At 43.0% G+C, this 13,313-nt stretch overlaps 1 protein-coding gene across 4 annotated transcripts in view; it reads left to right on the top strand.

The window, feature by feature from the left end:
- Nucleotides 1–13,313, top strand: part of GluClalpha (glycine receptor alpha 1) — a 101,161-nt gene that overhangs the window by 55,772 nt on the left and 32,076 nt on the right. The window contains exon 4 of one of the 4 annotated variants that reach the window (XM_046610712.2): nucleotides 9,790–9,857. The exons of the other annotated variants lie outside the window; for them this stretch is intronic. Coding sequence (XP_046466668.1) covers nucleotides 9,790–9,857 — 68 coding nt within the window. The remainder of the gene's footprint in view (nucleotides 1–9,789; nucleotides 9,858–13,313) is intronic. 4 annotated transcript variants of the gene reach the window in all.

Consider the following 13,313-nt stretch of genomic DNA (forward strand, 5'->3'; position numbering starts at 1 on the left):
GTTCATATTGCGTGCCGTTTCAATCGATTGACAGAAATTTGAAATTATTCAACGAGTAAACATATTTAGAGGTCTTGACTGCAGTACGCGATATTAAAATACGCGAAATCGTGCGTATGACACTCGGCTCGAGTAAACAGACGCGAAACATACAAAATCCAATTTAGAGGGACGTTAATTTGAGGAATAAAAAAATGCCTACGACCGAAGACCGAGGCGGGTGAAACGAATTCGTTCCTGGCACTGACGGACTGACGGAGGGATATGAAAAAAAAAAAAAAATAAATAAAATAAAATAAGAAAAAAGTAAAAAAAGAAAAACGAGAGGGCGAGAGTGATAGAGACCGTGCGAAGTGGGGTGAAACCAAGTAACAGCAATCGCATCGCCATTGGGTATTTGGAAAGGGTATGTAATAAACGGGATTTCCTTAATGGTACTCGGAGGAGAGTCCATATCTGGCGAGGGCAGGTTCAACAACGAGCTATGGGATATAAATAAAGTTAAACGAACACGCGACTCGGCACCATCGCCACGCGCGGTAGAAGAAGCAGCACGCCCGCGAAGGGTTCTGATCCTTACGAGCCACGGTGAATAAACTAGCGCCTAGGGGTTGCGTAGGTAAAATTGAGCAATAGATCACGCGGTTTGAGACTCCCAACAGCTACTCTAAGCCAGTGTTGTGTACTCTCGCAGACAAACGCGCGCACGCACACGTTATACTACAGGTATATCGCGCACGTGTGCGCGCGTGCTTTCTTTTTCACGGTGAAAGCTTGCAGCGGGCTTTCCCCGTGCCCTGGACCATACGCCGAACACTAAATTTCAGAACCCGCGAAGATGCCCGAACCCACCCAGCCTCCGGAACCCATTTCATTTACGCCTGTGTCTGTGTTTTACATGCAGTGTCTGCCCGCCTTATACCGAGTGTGATAAAACTCTTCTTTGGGAAAAGGATGGGAGCCGAATCTCTCGGAGCGGATAATTCCTCGCGCTTGTGCAATCCGGTTAAGCAACAGACCGAAAAAAACGGGGAAAAAAGTTATGAAACGATGCTATAACCGCTTATCGACGGGAATTCATCAAGTGCCTATCCACCCCCGTATCGCCGCGGTCAGTTTTGATTCTTCTGTCAAGTTTCCCAGAGTCGTGCCGTTTCGCAGCTTTTTCAAAATCCGTTTCAACCGTATCCCAGTCGTCCTTTCCAAAACTCTGGCCTATCGACCGAATCGCGAGTGTCCTCCACCTTTGAGTAATTCGACGAGGAACGAGATTCGCGCCTGCGCCGAGGGATCTATCGGGCGAAAATTTTGCGACTCTACAACCCCGTGTGTGTGTCAGCAGGGTTCTGGTATCCGCAACAGATCGCGAGTAATCCATACACGCGGACCAGCGGTACGAACCGAACTATGTTCTGTACGTAGGTATACCGCCCACGTCATATTCCGGGACGCCCCAACCGATAATTCAATATGGATGGGGCTTAATTCGTTTTGTTGCGCATGTCTCGAGCGAGCATCGGTACGTGCTGACGTATAATTAACGAATATGTTCACTCTCCGTACATAAAGGCGCACGTAGGTTGGCAAGGAGGGGGCGACGAGGGGGATGAGGGTGGTCCTCGTACGCGTCTACGACTCTCTGTGCGAGCCGCGTATCTCTCGATACCTCGTCACCAGGCAGTGGGTCCGTAATTTTCGTAACCACAGCATTCGATACGCCCTGCAGGGAGACGGAATTTTCGCTACAGGGTTCGAGCTTTCGAGTAACGTAACAAGTGGCATCGATTGCCAGAAGAGCACCCCGTATATCTGAGCTTTGGTATTTCTGTAATTTCCTTTTCTACGCTTCGGGCTACTCGCTGAAATTCGACTGGTTGCCGTTTCGACGCTGGTATGTATGTATACATGTATATATGTGGGTAATAATTCACTTACAAACCTGGAGGCTGTGACTCGTGTTTTTTTTTTTTCTTTCTTTTTTCTTCCTTTTTGTGGAAATAAAAAAAGAAAGCATCCTTTTCCCCTTTTGTGAGGGTTAGATGAAAACCTCGCATTCAATTTTATCTCGCAATAAAATTCTCTCCCTCTTTGCTCCGCATTCCGATGTGGTATATACATACATACATAAATACATAGATGCATATATATATATATACATATATATATATATATATATATATACACGTACATACATGTGCATTTATATAAATGTACATGTGTATAGAACTCGGTGAGTTAGCTCCTGCATGTTTATATAACTCTCGGGTTGTAACGTCTCCGGCAGTTTTCTCTTGTCGAAGGAAGGATTCATTCGAAGAGGCGGCAGTTAGTCAGCACAGTTTTCCTCGTCCGTCGATGAAGGGTGTAAGAAGGGGCGAAGGGAAGGGAAGGGGGTAGAGAAAAAAAACTGGAAAAAAGTGAGAGGGATAGAGTGGAAGAAGACGAGCCTGCAAAAAGGAAATTGAATACACGGCGACAACGGGTTCTGAATTAAAGAAGGGACCCATGCGCTCGCTAACCTTGCTGGGACGGTTTGCACGATGACGCGCTGGAACTTGGAAGTAACTCCAATCCCAGGGTATGTCGTCCGGAAAGATTGAATGTGCCCCATGTGTACGAAGGATACGCCCTTGAGGGGCGAGCGGGTCAGGCTGGGTCGCGGAAAGGAATGGAAAGTCTAATTTGCTTGACGCCGGTGGGAGGGAAAAAAGAAGAGGACCCCGAAGGGCGGGAAGGAGCTCTCTGCGAGGATCGGGGATGACACCCGCATGGAAGATTGCCGGTTTGATTATCGCCGGCGATGATTATACGAGCCTTCCCCCTCCTGCCCGTTTAACTGCCCCGTCGATTCCGCCGCGGCCTCCCGCAGGCTCGAATTCTCTCGCTTGTTTTCAGGAATACCTACCATACCTTTCATACTTGGACTAATTTCATCGAAAAATATCACCCATTCCTATCGAAGCAGGCACTCGAGGTAATCCCAGACCTTGGCAGGAACGATTTGACGGTGTTTAATTACGTCGGAAGCATTCTTTTACCCCGCTGATTTGCAAATATCTTCCGACGATTCGCGTTTCATTTGAACACTGCCGAGAGCGATTCGCACCGCGTAAAAAAGGCGAGAAATTGATACCCGTTGGTAAGAACTTGTCGGTTGGGTACTTCTTGTTAGGTTATGTAATGATAAGCACCTCGTTGTACGCGATGAGCGAGTCCGAAAGTTTTCAAGAAATTACGATAATTCGAGTAAGATAAATTGTTCTTCTTTATTAAATATTCAGATTATAACCGCGCGGATGAGTTTATTAGTATTTTCAAGTATAATCAGTTGAAATTTGTTGAGGCGGCAGACGCGGGGTCGTTTCGGAATCGCTGCTTGGACCTAAATTGCAAACGCAGGTCTCTCCGATGAACGCCGGTGAGCGAGCGAGTGAGGTCTGCTACTTACGACAACCACTTTCGCCCTGATTGCAGCTAACCGGTTTAACGGGCTGGTTATACGAGAAAAGACATTCCCGGAGACACACCGTTCCTTAAAAGTCGTCCCCCTCGACGGTGGGGGATGTAAATAAGTCGTCTGCCGGTATCGAGTGACACGCGCCGCGTAACCGTGACTCAAGGTGACTTTAAACTCGGAAGAACGAGGACCGGGATCAAGGATCAGGACGATGCGTCGTCCGGAGGAAATATGCCGGGTCGCGGAGCGAACGACGTCACGTCGATAACACTGTTAAGCCCTGCGTTAGTCCGATAAATAGGTTTTCCCTGCGGAAAGTACCTTTGATCTTTTTGAACGACGCGGCGGATACGTGGCCCGGCAATATGTGTAAGGTACGCTGCGAGAAAACCGATCTCCTTTTCCTGTCTCAAAGAGCCGGCGAGAAGACGCCGGTACACCGGCAAGTGGATACACACACGCGTTACGCTTTTCCACACGACTTTTGCCCGAGTTCAGGTCGTTCTCGGCACACGTCGTGTCGTCTGCGAGAGACCGGGCTAAATGATTTCCTCAACCCAGTTCTCCGGGCGAATATTCGTTCCGGAAGACCCGCGGAATGCCAAGGTTCCGATCGGGATTGGTTACGGCTTCCGTGATAACGCGTTTCCATATCAATGCCCGATCAGTTTCCTTCTTATCGGCCATCGATTCGATTTCCCTAAAAGTCGGCTTCGAGCTTTTCACCAAGAGGACACTCGGTATTTCGGTTTCGGTACTCGGGACTGTTTTGCCTGATATTCTCGGCGAATCACTTCCAGAGCCGACTTGGAAACACCTTGAAATCGAGAGTCCCGTCGTCGATGCTCCGATGGACGGAAGTCGAGGTGAAACTTCACGAGGAATGAAAAACGAGGCTGGAATTTAGAGGTAATTCGACCACAAGTGCGTCAAAGAGAGCGAATGGCTGGTATACGTACGCGAACAGCGTGCACCGGCCAAAATTCGTTTGATACCGATCTGTCGGCGAAAATAGAACGGCGAATCAGCAGGTAGCTGTTGTACCGAATGCCAAACAGGTGCCGGATGAAGTCCTCGGTTACTTTGAGGATCCGACACGGGAGATTATCGCGGTTCTCAAATCCTTTTGTCGGGGGAATGCCGAGCTTTAAGTGCGATCAAGGGTGAATGTACAGTCCTTTGTGCCGGTCGTGATTCAAATTTTGTATCGCGGCAATGAACCAACGGAACCTCGAACCAGACTGAATTCGGTACCGTTAACGTAGAGAAACATCAGGTAAACAATAATTACGAGTATTGTGCGATCTTACAACGAGTTTCAATGAGTTGGTTTATTAAAAATGCGAGTGTATTTCGTTTATTAAGATTTAACAATGAAGTAACAATTTTTCGTAAACATCCCTTGGTACGGTATCGTTACCAACGTCAACCTCGTAAGCTCGACCTTTTCAAGTATCACCTGTGTCAAAATCTCCAAATCCCAAGTGCAAATAGTTATCGTGTCAGAATTGAAAAAAAAAAAAAAAGTTCTCACCAGCTATAAAGTAATGGATTCGGTTACTGCGGTATAAAGTACATAACTTGCGAAGAGCAGGGGTTTCGGAAAAAATGAATAAGGCTAAAAATATAAAAAATTACCCACGGATCATTCACCTCGAGGTTTACGGTAGGTAGGCATAATACCGGAGTTAACGTGAGTTGAGATGAAATTTTTAATTGGGGTTCAAAATTTATTCACAAAGTTGACTCAGCGCGGCGTGGCTTGTCCAGTTTCATCATCTGTAACACGTCGAGGAGCCAGGGGTTGGTTTCGGACGGGACGCGGGGGCGAGGAGGGGGACGGGCTCGAAACTTTTTGCGGAGAATATAACGCGAGCGCTGTGAAAGGATGAGGGGGGGGAGGGAGGGAGGGAGGGAGGGAAGGTGGAAGGTAGGCAGGGCCGACTATGAGATAAAAATGGCTTATCTTCCGGACATCAGACGCGCGCCTTACACTTTTCTTTCCCGGAGACACTTGGCCGTGTGCAGCTGAGGCGTCCGTCCGAAGGCTGGCCTTCTTCGGCTTCTTCGCAGCTTCGCCTTTTCACCGGCACTCTCTTTCCCGGCACATCGTTAGCGCCACTTATCGCTGGCCACCTCGTCGAGCCTCGCCTAGACTTATCTCCTGCAGCCCACCCCTTTTGCCCGGCGCCCTTCATCGCCGGCTAATCTTTCCCTTGTTTCGGGTTTGGGGGGGATGGCTTTCACTGCAGCCTCGCGAAGCGGCGTGATCGAGAGCCGCGATACTCGCTCGATGCATGCGGGACGGGTATAGGGTGTGACCCGCCCTTCCTCCCTTCCTCCCTTGCGGCCCTTGCGGCCCTTGCGGCGAGATCTGGCTCTAAACGAGCTTAATAGGAAGCGTCGGCGCTACGTGCAGCGTCTAGGTCTCATCGTCTCGATAAACCGATTAAAATTTTACGGTTTTACACGTCGCGTGTCACAGAGATCCCGGGGTTTTTGCTCAAGGTGGAGTTGTAACGGAGGAAAGAAGAAGGGGGAAGAAGAGGGAAGGAAAGGGAAGGTGGCGAGAGGCCGGGAGCCGTGCCGCGATTTAAATGGCGACAATTCCCCCCTCACCTCTTTTCCACCCACTTTCCAACACCAGCCCTCGCCAAAGAAGCGCTCGATACGCGACCCCGACATTCTCTCTCTCTCTCTCTCCTTTCACCTTTCACCCCCCATAATTGCATTGTTCAACCCCGGCCACCGCCGAGGCGCCCGCCTATTTTTTTCATTCCACGATAGATGATGCAAAAATTATTTCCCGTGTGTGCGGCACGTACGCACGGTGATTATAATTGTGCTTTGCGGTGCCGTTTTATGCGGAGGCTCGGTTTTACTGCGCAAAATGTACCCTCGTATTTATTATATACCGTTATCTTTTGTCCCGGGTATTAAGACGTTACGTATACCTGCGGCCGTCGAGCATCCTTATTTCCGGGTATATACCGTAATATTGTACGTAATGCGCGAGAAAAATCACGCTTCACGCCATTATTGAGTTTCAATTCTAGCGAAACACGCGTTCCGCGATACTGCGATCTTTTCTTTATTTAAATATTTATCGTTGCTCGTTGATAATCGGAGGGTGGGAATCCGGTCTGCGGGCCAAGGCGATAAGTCGGCTTTTAGCGACACACGGCGTATATTTGTATCAGCGATATTCTGGCCCCTGTCTTCCTCCTTTAGCGATCCCACAGCCGGAAGTTTATGATAAAATTAATTGCTCTAACGATCGATTGAAAAGGAATGAATTTGGGCGTTCTTGGATCTTACTACTTGTCTCGAATCGGTTAACCGTAGCGACGGTCTAATTTCCTTGCCCGAAATGTAGGTATAATATGCATATTTAAAGTGGCCTTTGATTAGTTCGCCATGAATTTTTGCTCGGCTCCCCGCCAAATCAATTTCAAATGATTCGAAATTAATTGCCCAATATTTTCAAAGATTTTTATCTCAACTCTAATCCTTCCCGCTAACAGGATGGATTTCCCCATTTAAAATACACGCGTTTCACACATATTCTCAGTATATATTTTATTGCAAGAGTAACAATGTTTAAAACAAATCTGTAACCGCAAGGTTTTAGTAGACATTATTGATACTATATGAGGAAAAAATTCACATCATCGTTCCATGTAATCTCGGCGAATTGCACACCTTCGAAATCTCGGATTTTTCTTCTTTTTTTTCATTTATAAGAAGTACGTGTATTTTAAATTGGGAAATTCACTCTGTTGGTGGGAGGGGTTAGAAATAAGATGCGTATCTGAAAAAATTAAGCATTCGTTTTTTAAATACCTGCAGTTGAATTGGGGGGGCAGCCCGAAAAAATGCGCCAACACCTTAAATAACTACCACCCTAATATATATATAATATATTTAATATATATAATATATATGTATATGTATGTATAAATCTTTCGAAATAGGTGTATACAGAGTGTCGTTATGCATACCGTATATACCAGCGTGAAATAATTTCATCGTTCCGAAATTCCGGCTCCTGTGTGTAAATTATTTCTTCGAATACAATATTATGCGCGATATTTGGCCCGAGATACAAACTGGGGGAGAAACAGGCTTAAGCCTTGTCAACGGAGATGGTAAACTTTTCTGAATAATTCATTCAGACATTTTAGCCCTTCTCGTTTGAACCTTGAGAAAAAAAAATAACAATAATAAGTAAAATAATAACAATAATAAGATGGCAAAGATAAGTAAAGGAAAGATAGAAAAACAAAAAAAAAAAAAGAAATTATAATAATAATATATGAATAAATAAACGAAGAAAGAAGCGGTGAAAGTGTATTACTTCTTAAATTACACCAAGCCTTCGTTGCAGCGATGCGGAAACGAAATTTTTTTCTTTCAATTTTTTATTTTTTATTTATTTTTTTTTTTCACATCTTTCTCCTCCTTCACCCGTTAATCATTCCAAAACGTATAACCGCGTATGCAATTTATTATACCTACGCATACTTTCCGTATCTGTTGTATAATATATGTAACACACATGTGAATATTTATTGGCAAAGTTTTACGTGTTAGTTTACCTACTCTACCATTTTATACGGCGTCGTACGCTCATCGATAAATATATTACATATTGATCGTAGAGTAGTGGATTGAATATTTTTTTTTTTAATACGTTATGAAATGGGGTGAAAAATGAAACAAACGTGTTCCTGCATAATTGATCGAAAATGAAAATAAACGATTATCGTTATGGCTATAAAACGTAGCCACCAAAGTAATACTCTGCCTTATTGTTTATGTTAGGCTCAATGATTCACTCGCGTACATAAATATAAATTTCTAACGACAAGTTACTTGATTTTTCTAATACTTATTCGTGTATATTTGACATCAGCATCGTCACTGTCACAGTCGTCATAATTATTTTTATTCCATGAAAAAGATGGAGATAGAGAGAAAAAGAGGAAAAAAGAAAACAAAAAAAAAAAAAAACCAAGCGGACTACATAATTACGTAACTTTGCGACTTTTCGCGACTCCGTTAATTGAAGTGAAAGGCCTTGTGCCAGGTGGTGTGTGCATATATGCGTGTAAGAAACTGGCAAATGTGTTTACATATTGTGTGAAACAAAATTGTGAGTGAAAAACACAAGAAACAAAAATTAATTGAAAAGCAACCAACGCGCCCAAAGCGATCGACCCGTTTGGCTCATCTTTTTAAACATTATCAGAATCTTGTTAATTCGTTGATTTGTTCATTTTCTTTCTTCGCCGCAAAACTTGGTTGATCTGAGACATCATTATCCAAGTCGAGGTGAAGAAAAATTTGAAATGAAAAAAGCTTCTCGTCGTACAAAATGTTCAAATATTTGAAGCAATTTGTACGTGCACATAATTTGGTAACATTTCATTTTCAAGGATGTGAAGAATCATTTTATTTGTATAGATAACATCTCGAAATTGAACGAAGAAATTTTTGAAACAGTCGCGATGCGTATCTCGGTAAATAAAAATTAGCGAGCCAGTTATTTCCTGTTACTTTTTTCTCTAACGATAAGATATGCTGATTAAGAAAGCGAGTCAACAGTATTTTCTTGAGACATTCAACGGATGCAGCGATTCTTACCTCCGGGGTTGTCGATAGTAAATATTTGTTTTCAATATTTGTACCGGACTGAACTTTTCAAAAAGTTCTTTATCCCTTGAAAATTCGCGTATCGTGTATTCTGCGTAATTCATCGAATTCAAATTATATAACACGGGATAATTTTCATTATTTTCCTCTTCAACGCCAATCGTACCTAATTAGAAACGTGTCCAAATGATGAGAAAAAAAAAAAAAAAACAGCGAATTCAATCGGGATCAATTAGCTTTTTTCCAACAAGCAGTAATTCGATCAACCTGTGATTAATTACTTTACGACAGTTATTTTTATTCTGTTTTAAATCTATATTCTACCGTCGTCGCCGATCACCAGCGAATTTCGGAAACCGATGTTCAGAAACGAAAAATCCAACGACCAGGAGGCTTAGAATGAGAAATAAAACGAATTGACGTACAAACATATATACTATATGTATATATGTGTTATGTACATAATACGTGTAACCCGTGTGAAGTTGTCATCGTTCGCCTGTGTCACCTCCTACATACACATACATATATGGTTGATATCTTTGAGAATAAAAATGTTGCCCCCGCCCCCACCCTCCTCCCCCCCATCACCGCAACCACCCGCCCCCTGAATTATCCAGAATCCACGCTATGCCGTAGCTTAACTCATTAAGGGGCTGTGTTATTTTTGCCCTTAGATGGGCCGGCCATTGTCCGGGTTAACCTGTTTGTACGAAGCATTGCAACAATTAGTGACATCAAGATGGTAAGTACGCAGAATTATCAGCGGAAACGGTATGCGAGATTGATCGCTTCCGCCTGTATAGAGGTGCAAGTAGGTAGAATTAAAGTTTATGACGTAGCTGTTGCAAGCGGCAGCAAAGCCACATTATTATCATTATTATTATCATTATTATCATTACTACTACTATTCTTATACATAACCAAATATAAATATACTATGTACATCCCGCAAGCATATTCCTCGTCATTCCCGTTATTGTTATTATTTTTATTATTATTGTTAATATCATTATTATTAATGTTACACACGATGTAACGTGAGAAACGGCATTATACACACATATTTATCATCAATTATCAACGTTTTTATAAGCATATAAGCAAGCATCATAGGATTAGTCGCTACTTGTCGCGGGGTGGCCAATTTATTTCAACCACCGTCCGGATTTCCGCCCCGCCTCGCCCCGCCTTGCCCGACCATCCCCCCTCGCCTCGTCATATCCGATATATGCGGCATTAGGGCTGAAACCCTTTCAGGGTTAATTGCCCGGATTAAAACTTTCCACTTTGTAGAAAAAAAAAAAAAAAAATTAAATAAAAATAAAAAAACATATTAACCTCGATACGTTTATACTCTTTCCTTTCAAATACCTTTCGGCAAAATTGGGCAATATTCTTCTCGACACGGGCTTTGCGTAAAAAGTATATAGTATATAGATGGATAGATATATAGTATAATAATGTAATGGAAAGGCGCGATAAAATTTGGGCAGTAATTTTTTAGAAACTTATTTTGTTTTTTCGAACCTTCGGTAAAAGTTCAGCCCGTCAAGGAACGCGATTTTTCACTTTTTACATCGTTCATTTGAGGGTGGTTTATTCGGGGGTGGTATTTTTAACTTGGTTCACCCTGCAGACACAAACATCGACACATCATTCGATACGTACATGCGTAGGGCTGGATATAATGCATACCGGATGATAATTCCGGATTTGAATAAACCTCGAATACATTTCGAGATGGTTGAAGAAAATCGAGGATATAATTAACGTATTTTGAAAATTGACCGAAAACAATTTTCACCGTTTGCAGTCCTAGCCTCGATTCGACAAAAGTCTATAAATGTAAGTATACTGTGTATTGTGTTTTTTGCTCTCTTGACGAACGTCGAGCAAAAAAAAAAAACCGGAATAATCAGCCTGCGTATAAATTATATGCAATACCTACGCGATACTTATTCACCATACATAATACCGTCATCGCACAGTTATCTAATATACCCCGAATCCCAACACCAATAGAAGTTTAGATAGCGCGGCATGCGGCAGAAGTCAACCTCATTATTTCGTACCTTGCACTTTTCAGCGCCATCACTACACACGAATAAATATAGGTATACATATACGTGTGTTAAAGAACCTGTTAAAAATCACCTCGTCGCGCGTAAGTCCGTCCTCCCCACCTTTTTATTTCCCGTTTCACGTATCTTATACCGTATTTTACCCTGTATTGTTTTCGTCTCGATGAAAAGGAGAAGAAAACCAAAGGCAACAAATCCATCGCACGACGTTGAGACACACGAAAAAATGTGAAAAGCCAGCATTTTTTACCACGCTTTTACACCCCATATACCTACTTGTCTATACACGTTACACATATTTTATGTCAGAGTATACGTTGTACGTGTCCGAACATAATTCGCGTTCACGGGCGATCTCGTTGCGGACGGGGTAAAATAATATCAAAAAGTCACGGTTTTACGCTTTTTCTTCCTGTCTCTTTTTACTATCCCCCACACCGACTTGCCTCTCTTTACATTTTCGACGCGTAACACGCAATTCGCTCATCACCCACATAATACGTAGGCGTGCAACGGTACCTGTAGATCGATTCAGGAGCGATCGCAGTTCAAATGAATTATAAATCAATTGAATCGTACGCATGTTACACTATATAAAACACACATCTACCAAACACATTGGCTTATGTACACGGTAAATATAGATATATCTGTATTACACCTGTACAGCAAAGGTGAAATAGGGGAAAGGTATAATTAGAGGAGTGAAAATTGCGGAGGTGGTCGTCGATCGAGGACGACCCCCATTGACGCGCGAATTAATTCGCCTCGAAAGGTTATATATATATATATATATATACATACATATTATACGTACGTACGCATACTTACACATACGTACCCACGTGTTACCTACGAAAATGGTTACACCTACGTGTATATGTACATATATGGGTATGTAATACACGCATTTGTAGGTCGCCCTGCAGGGCGATAAATGCGTGCTGCGCAAAGTGTCGTAGGGGCTAGAGAAGGGATTAACCTTTCGGCAAACAGCGAGGATCACTTTGCCCATATCTATACCTACGCACAAACATCCCCCTTCCCCGTACACACACGTGAAGATATAATGTATGGGGTGGAAGGTGTCCGTGCATCAATTACTCAAACAGCCCTTCAGCCGACGGTCACGACTTCGTTTTGTCATCTAAAATACTGTAAACAAGAGTCCGAGCAAAAAGCGAACGGTGACACAAAAAGTTTCCATCAATTCTCGATATTCGTATTGCAGTCTGAACAGCTTTAATTGCCGTGAAACATTAATTCCAGGTAACGATAACTTGTTCAATATTTATTCGCACGTTGACGGTCTCGGAAAAGGGAGGAAAAACATTAAAAAAAAAAAAAAAAAAAAATAACTCTTTATCGCAGGCATTGAAAATTTCTATAATACGAAACAAAAATATAAATTCACGTCGTATGTCGGGACAGTTGTTTACTCCGGAAATGATTTTGGATTGAAATCGTCGGGAAGAAGAAGAAGAGGAAGAAAAAAGGCACATTGGGCTTACTTTCTTATTTTGAAAAACATTTTTCCCTGAAACTTTTATATTTCTCTCCCCAACTTTGCCAGCATATTGCCGTATAACGTAAAAGTTTTCCGTACACACACACGCACACGCTTCTACTCGTACATACGTATACGTATATATATATAATATATACATATATATATCACTTCATTATTTATACATAAAAGGCTTTTGCGTAGACTGCTTCGGTCCAATGGAAAGTTCTGTGATATTAGCTTGAAGAAAATTTCCGAAAACAGCAACCGCGAAAGGAGAAAGAAAAAAGGAAAAGAAATCGAGAGTTAGAATCTCCAACGATGCGGAGAAACGGAGGTAACGTCGAGGTCGAGTAACTAGCCTGCCAATTAAGAAACGCGCGACGAAGTGTTCGAATAACAGCCGGGAATAAGGCAGACGAAAAACGAAAGTCCCCAATTTCCGTTCGCAGCTGTAGGTAGGTACGTGTTTCCCTTTTCGCTTGAAACACACGCCTATCCTCTCAGGTGGAAATTGGAAAGCTCGATCGAACACGCAACGCGGCGCAGATTGGCGCGCCGAGGGGTTGAACCGAAAGGTAACAAATGAAGGAAGCAGAGGAAGAGGAAG

The sequence above is a fragment of the Neodiprion pinetum genome, chromosome 2 (assembly GCF_021155775.2).
Source record: "Neodiprion pinetum isolate iyNeoPine1 chromosome 2, iyNeoPine1.2, whole genome shotgun sequence".
NCBI classification, from domain to species: Eukaryota; Metazoa; Arthropoda; class Insecta; order Hymenoptera; family Diprionidae; genus Neodiprion; species Neodiprion pinetum.